We start from the raw sequence: 13,961 nt of genomic DNA, 5'->3' as shown, positions 1-13,961 counted from the left end.
AACGGTCTTAGGGAAAATACTCCCCAATGTCAGTGTCTTAGAGGGGTGGAGTGGATATAGGAAAGCATCTGTGCCCACTTCCCCCCAAGTTTTGAGTGTCATGGGGTATCAAAGGGTCTTTTTTCCATTCAGCCCCCTCAGGAGAAGTGGAAATGGACTGCGATGGAGGTGGCAGTGGAAACACCGAACAATTAGTCCAAATGACTCAGTGGCACTTACTGAGATGACTCGGTTGGCGACTCACATTATGGTTCTTGGTGGCTGCCAGGTGAGTGGCCCCCATACTGGACGGATACGAGGCTGCCTCAGACTTGAACTTAACAAAAAGCCCGATGTTGCAAGACTTCAAAATACACGCTATCTCTATAGACACAAGCAAAATCAAAGCAGTGTGGGCAGGTTAACATGTTCAGCTTGTCCTCATCTGGGCGGCTGTATCTGCATATTGCCCAGGTGTGGGGCTGGGCCTCCATGAGCCTTTCATTCATTCAGTCATGGCTGGTTAGCCTTGGGGGTGTGATCTGTGACTCAGGACCTGAGATTTCTGTCCCCATGTGAAACTCGCTGGCTCAGGAGGACATCAGCCCCTGGACCAGCACTGTCCAATGGAACATTCTTCAATGATGGAAATGTTCAATATTTTGTGCTGTCCAATATGGCAGCCACTAGCCACATGTGGCTACTGAGCACTTGGAATGTGGCTAGTGCAACTGAGGAACTAAATTTCCAATTTAATTTATTTAATTTAAATTAATTTAAATTTAAATAAGCACTAGTCTAGTGGGTGGTGGCCCTGGGTAGTGCAAACACTGAAAGGTTGGAGGTTCCAGTCCACCCAGAGGCACCTCGGAAGAAAGGCCTGGAAATCTACTTCTGAAAAATCAGCCACTGAAAACCCTATGGAGCACAGTTCTACTTTGAAAAAAGGGAGCCACCATGAGTTGGAGTCAACTGGACGGCAGCTGTTTTTTTTTTAATATACAATTGCCCTGCACGGGATATGGCTCAATCACATGCCTTTTCTTCCCCTCTCTGATCTCCATCCTTCAAGCATGGACTGACCCCAACATTGCTCTGGCATGAATCAAACCCCCTCCCTAATCTCTGCCCCTCTAAAACTGGACCCCCCACGCCTCTGCAAGCACGGAAGTACCTGGCAGGTTGAAGTTCTTCTGCTGCCTCGTGCACTGTGGGGAAGGGTGCAGGGGAGAAGGCGGCGTGGCGCTGGGTGGGAGCGGGGGCGCTGGCGAGGAGGGCGTAGAGGACGTTGTGGATGAGGGGTTGCTGCTGGAGTCTGGCTGGTAAGGGACTGGGATGTGGTCCTGCAGGAAACAAAACAGGGCAGGGGTCAGGGGACAACAGGAAAGCAGAGATGGCAGTGAGAACAAGCTGAGCAGGAAGAGGTCTCTGTGCTGCCCACCCAGGCCCCAGCCGAGCATCCTCAGCAACTCTTGCCCCTTCCTCAGTCACTAGGTCTTCCAAAGGCCTGCCGGCTTCATCATCCCCACAAGGCTGCACCCAGTTGCAGGAGGAACAGTTTCTGGAGTCAAATTCCTGTCCACTGTCTGTACACCAGAGTGGAAGGATGCCCTGTAATGAAAACCACATAGGTTGACAGCCACACTTCCTGCACCTCTTTGATTCTTGAAAGTCTCATGCCAAGGTGCTCAGAGTGCTCTTTCCATCCTAACACTTCTCCTCCAGAGTGTTTATTAAAGAATTAGCAGCCTGACAGATCCTGACAGAGCATGAGAGTGAGCCTTCAGCATCTTTCCTCAGTCCCCGTTAGAATCAGCACTGCCTTTCCTCGTCCCTGAGTCAGCTCTAAAGTGAAGATGAGGAGAGAATCCACATGTACATCCTCGGAATGGCCAGGATGGGAGGGAGTAGGTACAAGAGCAGTGTAATGGGTTGAATAGTGGTCCCCCAAAAGACACGTCCACCCAGAATTCAGAATGTGACCTTCCTTGGAATAGGGGTGCTTGCAGATGTAACTAAGGTAAGGATCTTAAGATGACATCATCCGGATTAGGGTGGGCTAATGAAGAGTGTCTTTATAAGAGACAGAAAAGAAGACATGTAGAGAATCACAAGGGAGAAGGCCATGTGAAGACAGAGGTAGAAACTGGAGTGATGTGTCCAAGGAACACCATGGACTGCCAGAGCAATCAGCAGTTAGGAGATCTGTGTGGAACAGATTCTTCTCTATGGCTTCCAGAAGGAACCAATCCTGCCAACACCTTGATTTCAGACTTATGGACTCCAGAACTGTGAGAGAATAAATTTCTGTTGTCTTAAGCCACCCAATTCATGGTAATTTGTTACAGTAGGCCACGGAAACTATTAAAAAGATAAAGAGTTTTAAGCTTTTAGAAGTTTGACATGATGTATCTTAGTGGGGATTTCTTTGAGTTTATCCTATTTAAGGATTGTTTAACCACTTCTTCTGCATTAAGCCAATCCATAGAGTTTTGTTTGTTTGTTTGTTTGTTTTAGGGACGAGGTTACTGTTATTTGTCAGTTCTGAAATTTCCTTTTGGTTCTTCTTGGTATCTTCTATTTCTTTGCTGATGCTTTCTTTTTTTATTGTGCTTTAAGTGAAAATTTACAGTTGAAGTCAGTTTCTCATACAAAAATTCATACATACATTGCTGTGTGGTTTCTTGCAGTACTGTCTTGCAGTTTTCATTGTATAGGTCTTTCACGTCTCTGGTTAGATTTATTCCTAAGTATTTTCTCTTCTTGGGGGCTGTTGTAAATGGTGTTGATTTGGTGATTTCCTCTTCGAAGGTCTCTTTGTTGCTGTAGAGGAATCCAACTGATTTTTGTATGTTTATCCTGTATCCTGATAGTTTGCTGAAATCTTCTACTAGTTCCAGTAGTTTTCTTGTGGATTCTTTGGGGTTTTCTGTGTATAAGATCATATCATCTGCAAATAGGGATACTTTTACTTCTTCCCTACCAATTCTGATGTCCTTTATTTCTTTTTCTAGCCTAAGTGCTCTGGCTAGGACCTCCAGCACAATGCTGAATAAGAGTGGTGATAAAGGGTATCCTTGTCTGGTTCCCGTTCTCAAGGGGAACACTTTTATTTATTGCTTTATTTATTTATTTTTGATTGTTATAGTTTAAATGAAGTTTACATTTCAAGTTAGTCTCCCATACAAAAATTTATACATACATTGTTATATGACCCTAATTGCTCTCACCTTACTGTGACAGCGCACTCCTCCTTTCCACCCGATTGCCCATGTCCATTCAATCAGCTCCTAACCCTCTCTGCCTTCCCATCTCACCTCTGGACAGAAGCTGCCCGTTTAGTCTCTTGCATCTACTTGAGCTAAGAGGCACACTCCTCACGAGTATCACTTTATGTCCCACTGTCCAGTCCAATCCCTGTCTGAAGAGTTGGCCTCAGAAATTATTTAGTTCTGGGCTTATAGAGAATCCAGGGGCCATGCTTTCTGGGGTTCCTCTAGACTCAGTCCGACCATTAAGTCTGGTCTTCTTACTAGAATTTGAGTTCTGCATCCCACCTTTCTCCTGCTCCATCAGGGACTCTCTTAACCACTGTACCACCAGGGCTCCTTGGAAGATGGACAGATGCATGCTTTATGCTTTCCCTTATCTCTCGAATGACATAGTCAAGTTCCTGTTGCTGTTAGGTGCCATTGAGTCAGTTCCGACTCATAGTGACCCTATGTACAGCAGAATGAAACATTGCTGGTTCCTGCGCCATCTTCACAATCATTATGCTTGAGCCCATTGTTGCAGACGCTGTGTCCGTCCGTCTTGTTGAGGGTCTTCCTCTTTTTCACTGACCCTCTACTTTTCCAAGCATAATGTCCTTCTCCAGGGACTGATCCCTCCCGATAACATGTCCAAAGTATGTGAGACGTAGTCTCACCATCCTTGCTTCTAAGGAGCACTCTGGCTGTATTTCTTCCAAGACAGTCAGTCCCTACCTTACTCTGAAAACCTTGTTGTGTCCCATTGGGCTGAGTGAGAGCTGCTCTCTGTGTCATAGCTCAGCCACCTAAATCTTAGCTCCACATGTCATTGACATAATATTCCTTAGACTAATAGGTCTGTTGCCATGGGAATATAATTACCATTAGATAAATTAGGAGGGAGTAAGAAGGCTGGCTTCCTGATGCCCTGCTACTATAGTCAGATCAGAATTACCTCCAAGGTGGTCTTGCCTGGCAGGTGGCTGGAGTGAACTTGCCTGGGAAGGTGGGCCTATTTCCAAGTTGTCAGATCCTCTCCGCCTTCAGCCAGGATTCACCTTTATTTTTCCCACAGTGGGTCAGAAATCATATCGGGGAGATCTATTACTTCAGGGAAAACTCTGTAGCTTGGAGACATGAATTATCTAAGGGATGGGTATACTATTTCTCTGTATATATATATTACAGCCAAGTTTCTCCATTTCTCAGAGCCCTAGTTTCTTCCTCTGGAGATAATACCCCTTTGGAGGTTTGTTGCCAGGATTTTATGAATTAATAAATTAAAAGACTATCATCAGGACTTCCACTTCCAGGAAGAAGAAGTAGATGTACTTTTCTCTATTCCTCCCACTAAGTACAACTAAAACCCCTGGACATTATACAGAAAACAAATGTAAAGTGGAAAAATGGAAAAAAGAAAGAAAGGCAGAGGGAAGGAAGACTGACTAGGGAATTGCGACCTAAGGAACAACACAACATTGAGCTCCCTGTTTCTTTTTGCCCCATATATCCCAGACATGGAGCTGAAGAAGCCAGAAACCCAGAAACGCCAATGGGCAAAGACAAACAGAGCCCCAACAAAAGCCTATTCCCTCTAGTCAAAGGATCAGTGATGGAACAGCCCAATAAGACAAAACAAAAAACAACAAACAACTTTTAGACAATGACTCTTCTACTCCAGTCAAACACCACAGAAAAAAACCGTGGCTCCCACCTACACCCATACCAGCAAAGGCCAGCTGGGAAGCCTAGACTTCTCCCCTCGCCAGGCTGTGAGGAGATACCCCAACCCCTCTGCTTGAGTGCTGTCAGAGAAGGCTGAGTAGGGAGCCAGGACTTTCATCCCCACTGGGTGGTAACAAGGCCTTCCCCACTCAGTGTCAGTGAGAGTCTGGACTTCCACCCCCACCCAGCAGTAGCACAATGGCCTTGGCCCCCTCTTCTGAGGCAGAGGCAATCAACCCCCACTATACCATGCAAGGTCGACCTCGGTTACGTTAAATGGCCCATGGTTCCGAACACAACCCAGGCCGTTTCACATCCTCAAGCTTGGGACATGTTATTACCTCTGCCTGGGATGTCTGTCCAGCCCTGTCCCTGGCCACCTGCAAAAATCCTAATCATTCTTCAAAATGCAGCTCAGATCTGCCCTCCTTGGGAAGCTCCGCTGACCTCTAGTCCCCGCCAGGTAAAGTGCATCACTCACTCCTGGTGCTAGTCCTGTAACACGGAGCTCGCCTTGGATGGTGTTTCTACATGGTCACTTCTCAACTTATTTCTCTGTCTCACCCTCTAGCCTAGGGTTGTGTTACGTTCATGTCTGTGTTCTCGGCACTTAGCAAAGTGCCAGACCCAGCATGCTCCCTCAGTAAATGTGTGCTGGATGAAGGAAAAAGGAAAGAAGGAAGGAAGAAAGGAACGGAGGGAGGGAAGGAGAGAGGCAGGAAGAAAGAAATGGAAAGAGGGTTGAAGGGATGGAGAGAAGGAGACGGAGGAAGAAGGTCTACCTCCTCTCACTAGACTGTGTCTTACTCATCTTCCTCTTCTTCCTCCGCCTCTTTCTTCCTCCTATACTTCATTCAAGGAGCACTGTGGGGCAGTGGTTAAAGCACTCAGCTGCTAACCAAAAGGTTGGTGGTTGGAATCCACCAGTCACTCCTTGAGAGAAGGTTGTGGCAGTCTGGAAATCCTTGGAAATCCGATAGGGCAGGTCTACACTGTCCTATAGGGTCACTATGAGTTGGAACCAACTTGATGGCAATAGGTTTATACCTCATTCATTCTCTTCCTCTTCCTCTACCTCCTCTTCCTCTTCCTTCTTCCTCTTCCTCTTCCTCCTCCTCCTCTTCCTCTTCCCCCCTTTCTTCCTCGTATTCCTCCTTCTCTTCCTCTTCTTTCATCACCAAACTACTTCCATGCCCTCAGTATCCAGCGCTGGACTAAATCCTTTACACATATCACGGCATCTCACCCTCTCCACTATCCCACAAGGCAGGTACTACTATCCTCCCACTTTACAGAGGGAAAAACTAAGGCAGGGGGATATTAAAGTGTCCAGCCCACACAGTTACATAAAATGTGAAGGGGCTGAGCTTCAAGCCCAGGCATTCCGACTCCAGAATCCACACTCTGACCACAATGCCAGAAGAGAAAGCAGGAGTTTTGTGAACCTGGACTGACTGAGCTAGGCAGGAGAGACGGAGCCAAAGAGCAATAAAAAGGAAAACTTCAGACCAAATTGGCTCAGAAATCTATCGCACTAACCACATCATTGCCTGACAAAAAGAATCTGTGTGCAGCCAGCGAGAAGCAAAAGAGGGGAAAAAATAACCCAGCCCTCTGACAGACCCTGGCCACCTTCATGTCAAAGTCGCTTTCTAAATGGAGGTTAACTTATTTCCCTTATCAAATTCTCTTGCTGGCAGACAAGCAGAACAATGTCTCAGTCGCTGATCCATCTGACCCACGTTTCTGTCCCATCTTACACCAAGAGGCTCACTGTGCCTATGAAGAGAGAGGGAAAGGTCTCAAGATCGCTCTGGGCCCCTCACCCTTCAGGACATGACAAAGGTGAGGGTGGGTTACAGGCGTGCACAGTTACTTCCCAGGAGCCACGATATCGGAGCCCCCTAGCCTCCAAGCGGTGGGGATCCCCTCTCCTAGAGACCTAGATCTTTTGCAATAACAAAGGAAAAGTGGACCCAGCCTGACACTTGATTAAAGTAGTTGCTGTTAAGTCAGCTCTGACTTATGGCAACCCCATGTGTGTCAGAGTAGAACTGTACTCCATAGGGTTTTTAATGGCTGATTTTTCATAAGTAGATTGCCAGGCCTTTCTTCTGAGGTGCCTCCGGGATAGGAGCCTCTTGGTTAGCAGCTGAACACATTAACCATTTGCATCATTCAGAGATTCCAATGTTTGATTGGGGGCCCCCAAATTTAAGCTGATAATAATAGCTAGCATTTCCTGGACACTTATTATGTTGCAGGAACTGTGCTAAGTGCTTTTACGCTGATTGTTTCATTTCATCCCCAGAACAACTCTCTGAGGTAGGGGCTCTTATTACCCCCACCATGGGCATTTTAAACATGGCTACAAATTCCTTGAGACTCTTCCTGTTAAGAGGGGGGGTCTGTATCTTGAATCTAAGCAGGCTTATGACTGTTTCAGTCAGTAATGGATGGCAGAAGTGATACCGCCATCACTAGATAATAAGAGGCCATGCAGCTTCCACTGTGTTTGTTAAAACAGTCACTCTGAGCCCCGAGCTGCCAGGTAAGAAGCCTAACTACCCTGAAGCAGCCACACTGGGAGGAAGCCCAAGCAACAATTAAAGTCCACATGTAGGCACTCCAGTTGTCTCTGCTAAGCCCAGCCCTTGATTCCTCCCAGCCCAGCCACCAGACAAGTGAGTGAAGGAGCCTCTAGATCAGGGGCCAGCAAACTTTTTCTGTAAAAGGCCAGACAGTAAATATGGTAGGTTTTGCAGGTGACACCATCTGTCATAAGTACTCAACTCTGGCATTATAGCACAAAAGCAACCAAAGACAACACGCAAGCAAGTGGGTATGGGCTGTGTTCCAGTAAAAGTTTATTTACAAAAACAGGTGTTGGGCTGGATTTTACCTGTGGGTCATAGTTTGCCAATTCCTGTTCTAGATGATTCCAGCCCCACGTTGTTTGTGTTTTCCCGGTTGAGTCCCTGGACACTGTGGAACAGACAAGCCATCCCCACTGTGCCCTGTCTGTTCCCATATTCCTGATACACAGAATCTGCGAACATCATAACAGGGTTGTCGTACACCACTAACTTTGGGGTGGTTTGTTGTACAGTAGTAGATAACTGGGACACATCCATTGCACACACTGGAAAACTGAGGCTCAGACAGATTAAGTTACTTGCCCAAAGTCTCATTGCTAGAAATTGGAAGAAGCCAAGGCTGGGTGCCAGGTTTGCCTGACTCCAGAGGCCAAGCTCTCAACTGCTAGGATGATGTTACAAGGTGCCGGATGATGAATGACTCTGAAATCCAGCAGGGAAAACGGTGGGTGACAGCCCAAGAGGGAAATAAGATACAGCCTTTGGCACGGAAGGAGAGGTCTGAGACTGAGGGAGGGGCCAAATGAAGAAGTTTGATTTTTTTCTAAGTGCAGTAGAAAGCCATTGAATGGTTTTTAAGCAGAGAGTGGTGTCATGGAAATTACACTTGTTAAGAATCACTCTGGCTGCTGCTGGAGAATGGATATGGGAGGGGCGATTCACTCCAGAACCCTATGAGAAGTGAGACTGTCCCTTGCCAGCTAGAGGCCACATGGCCATTGTGACCTCATCAGGGACCTGAACGGAGGTACATGACCCCCACCTCCTTGGGCTGATCTGCGCTTTATCCACCCTCAGCTAACACACAAAGGCATGGTGGTCTTCCTAGCCCCTGTTGGCATGCACGGCCCTTACCTCCCTACTGTGGGGCTGGAGTGTTCCTGGGATAGCTTTGGTGCAGCCTGCTCTCCAGACCACACAAAGGATGTGGACATTGCGTGGGAAATTTCCAGACCACATTGGAAGGAAAGATGCACAGAGGGGCCCACTGCTGACCACCCACCTGGGGACCAGCCAGAAGCAGACCAATCTGGCTGCAGCTCAGGGCTCTGGACCCACCAGTACCCATCCACTTGGTCTCCAACCAGAAGCTCAGAAATAGACCCCAATCCTTGGCAGTTTGATTCAACAGATGTGTTAGAAAGCCCAGAACCATCTGGAAAGCTGATCCTGGCAGATGGTGGAACATCTCAGAGAGCAAAGCGGGTGGGGTCTAGGCCACTAAGGAAACTCTCAGTCTCTCCTCCTCTCTCTGTTGCCCCCTCCTTGGCACAGTCATTCATTCTCCTTTCATCCTCCCTGCCTCTAAATTAGACACATTGTTGGCACATCCAACCCTGCACCAATCCTGGATACCCCCCAAGTTTACTCAACACAAACCACAGAGTTAGGAGAGGCCCAGGTGGGCCGGGACATGACTGCTACCTTCCAGATCAATCCAGTGGGCCCTGCCCAGGCCCTTCCTCTCTCCTGCTGCCCATCTGCCCCCCAAATCCTCAGAGCCAGCAGAACTCTAGCCTTACCTTGTTAATTTTGTTGGTTTTGGGGAGCGTCTGGCTGACATGCAGGTCCGAGTACCGGGGTGGCTTCCGTAGCGGATTGTTGATGTCACACGGGACCGACTCTGTCCGGACTAACCTTGCTGGATCCGTAGGGGCAAAAACAGCAATTTGGGAGTTTTAGTATCACTTTGGCCTACTAAAAATCAGAGCTCAGACCCTGAATCAAAGGCCCACCCTCAAGACTGAAAGGGAATTCACAGAAAATGACAGTCATTGTTTTTGCGGTGGTGGGATTGGCGTGTTTCCTGTGGCTCCTAAAACTTTTATATTGCTAATCAGTGACTTTTGACAGTTAAACATTATAAAAAATAAAACTGATGCTATAAAGGACAGATTTTTTTTTAAATACTGTAATTGTTTTCACACTGACATTCGTTTCAGAGCAGAACTTTTACAAAATACAAGAGGTTCCTGATTTCTCAGGGCCTGTAATCAGTGCGGAGTCCCTGGGTGGTGCAAACAGTTCATGTGTTCACCTGCTAACTGAAAGGTTGGTGGTTTGAGTCCACCCAGAGGCAACTTGGAAGAAAGGCCTGGCGATCTACTTCTGAAAAATCAGCCTTCGAAACCCTATGAGCATGGTTCTACTCTGACACATTCGGGGTCGCCATGAGTCAGAATCGACTCACTGGCAACTGGTTTTAGGTGAGAATCGGTGGGCAAGCTCACAATGACTGCCTGTCCCCGCCTCCTGTAATCGGTGTATTTGGATTTGGATTTGGATCCCCTTTTGTTACTTTGGATTTCTCTGGTCTGAACAGCCTGTCGCATGTTCAAACACATCATGTGTCAGAAACAAGGCCACCTTGGGTCCCTGAAAGAGAGGCTCAACTTTTCCAGTTTTCTCCTCTGCCTCGTCCTGAAAGCCACACAGGAAGCCGCACACACAGCTAATGTTAAACAAGTGCTTCCTGACCCAGACCACATCATCCAAGCCCCTCCTCCCTGCTGCCCTTCTATTATTTCTACTATTCCCCATGGGGAGGGAAAAAAGTGACAAGCTCAAGTGCAAAATCTGCTGTCTGATCTCGTTACTTGTTGTTAGCTGCTGTCCAATCGGCCCCCAACTCATGGCAACCCCACGCACAATGGAACAAAACACCGCCCTGTCCTGTAGCCATCCCCCTGATCGGCTGCGGATCGGACTGTTGTGATCCACAGGGTTTACGCTGGCTGATTTTCAGAAGCAGGTCTCGAGGACTTTCTTCCTACTCTGCCTTAGTCTGGAAGCTCCACTGAAACCTGTTCAGCATCACAGCAACACACAAGCCTCCACTGCCAGACGGGTGGTGTCTGTGCATGAGGTTCAATGGCTGAGAATCGAACCTGGGTCTCCTACATGCAAGGCCAGAGTTCTACCACTGAACCTGAATGCTACTTGTTAACTGTTTTTTATTATGGGGGAGTGGGGAAGCGTTGGTTGAGACGTTAAAGCATTAGCTTTGGACTGACCCAGGGACTGAATTTCTCCGCTTAGTGTGCTTTGTCATCACCGTGGAAACTGACGATATTTTCAACTTTCTACCAACAGGGAGATAAAGCAAGAAGCTGGTGGACCTCTGGAAAGTTCTGTTTGCTTGGCATTTATAGGCACCTGCTGCCTTTGAGCAAAGGGGCACAGCCGTGAGGAAGGGTGGCAGGGAGCCCCCTTCAAATGTCAGCTCCCAGAGCTGGGTGTCTTCCAGCAGTCCCTGGTTACCATCTCCACATGGGAGTTGCTCGAAAAAAACCCACTACAGAGAGGAGTCGGGGGATGGTGGAAGGGAACGCATTCACCCAATGAGGCAGAGGCTCAGGAGCCCTGAGATTTCAGGTTTTAAAATAGCCTCATTGAGTGTATACGGTTACTCAAGGAACAGATGGCTCTTAATTAAGGATGTGGGGTGTGAAGGGCCAAGAGAACTGAAGACTTTTCTTCTACTTGCAATTTTCCCTCCTCGCAGAGATAAACAATGCTAAGATCATCGAAAACCAACTGCCCCTGGCTTTGGGACACACTACAGTGCTTTCGGCAGGAATTTGCCTCCTTCTTTAAGTTTGCCTTGGGTTCATTTTAAAACACGGCTGGTTGCCATGGCCGATGAGAGGGATGTAGTGGAAGGATGAGGAAGGAGGATTCAGGATAGGATCATCATGTTGCTGGACCCAAAAGTTGCCTCTGGTGGCTCTCAGACCATATCCGGCCTACACATGGGGGTGTGGCGGGGAGGAAGTCAGCAAGAGTTTAAAGTATTTTAATAAGTGGCTGACATTTAAAAGGGTATGTCACAGAAAACTCTGGGCTTTTCTTTTAAAAATCAGAAATGCTGGCAGCACGGGGCCACACTGTCCTCTCTAGATGCTGCCTGGTGGTCCAGTCTGCCAGGCACCACCTCCCCACTGTCAGCTTCTCTCATTAGGATACTTGCTTGACTCTGGCAGACACCTGAGTTTTCAACTCCTGCTCTAGACCGGTGCTTCTGAAACTTTAAAGTGCATGGGAATCACCTGTGGATCTTATCAAAAAGGAAGGTACCGACTCACTAGGTCAGCCCCTGGGTGGCACAAGTGGTTTAAAAGCTCAGCTACTAACCAAAAGGTTGGCAGTTTGAACCCACCCAGAGGAAGAAAGCCCTGGCGCTCTGCTTCTGAAAGGTCAGAGCCATGAAAACCCTATGGGGCACAGTTCTACTCTGACACACACGGGGTTGGCATGAGTCGGAATGGACTCGACGGCAACTGGATTGGACCGGGTGGGGTGGGGCCGCAGATGATGCAGGTGATACAGACACTGCTGGTCTGTGGACCACTCTTTGAATAGCAAGGGTCTAGACCAGGATTGTCCAACAGAACTTTCTGCAAATGATGACAATGTCCTATATCTGTTTTATTGAACATGGAATCCACTAGCCACATATGGACAAGAATCAAGAGAGCTGGACTACAAGCCTTCACAAAGAGGTGCCTCCTCCCAGAGTCCTCCTCATGTCTTTCTAACTAGCTCAGCAAAATTGGCCCTTGTGTTTGCATAGTAGAAGGCTGGCGGTGGCTCTCCCAAAACTTGCAGTGCCTCTCTGCCTGGACATGCTCACACAGACACTCCCAAAGCCCCGGGGAGGTGGAACACAGCCAGACATCCCCCTAGCCCACTTCTGCAGGGACAATTGATGGGTCTGAAGAGCTCATTCTGGAAAGACACTGAAAAAGGTGCTCCTTTTGAGTGAGAAGGAAAAGAAATGGGATTGGGGGAAGGGGAGGAAAGTGAAAAGTAGGAGGGGAGATAAGACAAAAAGAACAGGAATTAGAGACTGGAAGAAGAACTGGGGTGGGGGGGCTAAAGTATCAGGGACCAGTACAGGGGGCCAGAAATAGGGGGAACAGACACAGGGGATGAGAATCAAAAAGACAAGCTTTAGGAAGGAGGGTGTTGGGGCAGGTAGAAATAAGATAGGCAAACACCAGGGGGTCAGGAGGTATCCAGAATGGGCCTGGGTGGGACACCTATCACACACGGCCTGCACAAGCCCACCCCGCTCTGTCCCCTGGGGCAGCAAGTGTTATATACTTACCTCCTCGGTGGATGATCAGGAGGTGACATGGTGGGGCTTCTTTGGTGCATTTGTTGTGGCACTTTAACCTGCAACAGAGAAAGAGAGAGAAGAATGGATGGATGGATGGACAGACAGACGGATGGATGGATGATGGAAGGATGGCTGTAGGATGGATGGATGGATAGGTTGGTGGGTGGACGGATGGGTAGATGGGAAAGCAGATGGATAGATGGAAGGATGGATAGATGGGTGGGTAGGTGGACAGGTAGATGGATAGATGGGTGGGTGGATGATTGATGGATGGATGGGAAGGACAGATGGATAGATGGACAGATGGATGGATGGAAAGACAAATGGACAGATGGATGGATGGACAGATGGGTGGGTGGATGGAAGGCTAGCTGAAGGATGGATAGGTGGGTAAGTGGCTGTATGGGTACATGGGAGGGTGGATGGATGGATGGATTGATGGATGGACAGATGGATGGAAGGACAGATGGACAGATGGATGGATGGATATATGGGTGGGTGGGTGGACAGGCAGATGGGTGGGTGGATGGATGGATGGATGGACAGATGAGAAGGACAGATGGATGGATGGGTGGATGGACGGATGGATGGATGGAAAGACAAATGGACAGATGGATGGATGGACGGATGAGTGGGTGGATGGACAGATAGATGGGTAGGTGGATGGACAGACAGATGGAAGGATGGCTGTAGGATGGATGGATGGATAGGTTGGTGGGTGGATGGATGGGTAGATAGGAGGGTGGACAGATGGATGGAAGGACAGATGGATGGATAGATAGATGGGTGGGTGGGTGGACAGGCAGGTGGGTGGATGGATGGATGAATGGATGGGCAGACAGAAGAATGGATGTGAAGGACGGATGGATGAGTAGATGGATGGATGGATGTGTAGGCAGATGGATGGATAGATGGGTGGGTGGATGGATGGATGGATGGATGGGTGGATGGAAAGGTAGAAAGACAGATGGATGGATGGGTAGATGGATGGATGGATAGATGGGTGGG

The 13,961-nt window shown here is 48.2% G+C and overlaps 1 protein-coding gene across 1 annotated transcript in view; it reads right to left on the bottom strand.

Moving 5' to 3' along the window:
- Positions 1–13,961, bottom strand: part of KSR2 (kinase suppressor of ras 2) — a 405,360-nt gene that overhangs the window by 81,609 nt on the left and 309,790 nt on the right. The window contains exons 8-11 of the mRNA XM_004379037.1: positions 12,942–13,009; positions 10,720–10,725; positions 9,355–9,473; positions 1,154–1,322 (exon numbers count right to left, since the gene is read on the bottom strand). Coding sequence (XP_004379094.1) covers positions 1,154–1,322; positions 9,355–9,473; positions 10,720–10,725; positions 12,942–13,009 — 362 coding nt within the window. The remainder of the gene's footprint in view (positions 1–1,153; positions 1,323–9,354; positions 9,474–10,719; positions 10,726–12,941; positions 13,010–13,961) is intronic.

The sequence above is a fragment of the Trichechus manatus genome, unplaced genomic scaffold (assembly GCF_000243295.1).
Source record: "Trichechus manatus latirostris isolate Lorelei unplaced genomic scaffold, TriManLat1.0 scaffold00061, whole genome shotgun sequence".
Taxonomy (NCBI): Eukaryota; Metazoa; Chordata; class Mammalia; order Sirenia; family Trichechidae; genus Trichechus; species Trichechus manatus.
The sequence above is the reverse complement of the archived record's forward strand: the minus strand, read 5'-3'. Positions and strand labels throughout refer to the sequence as shown.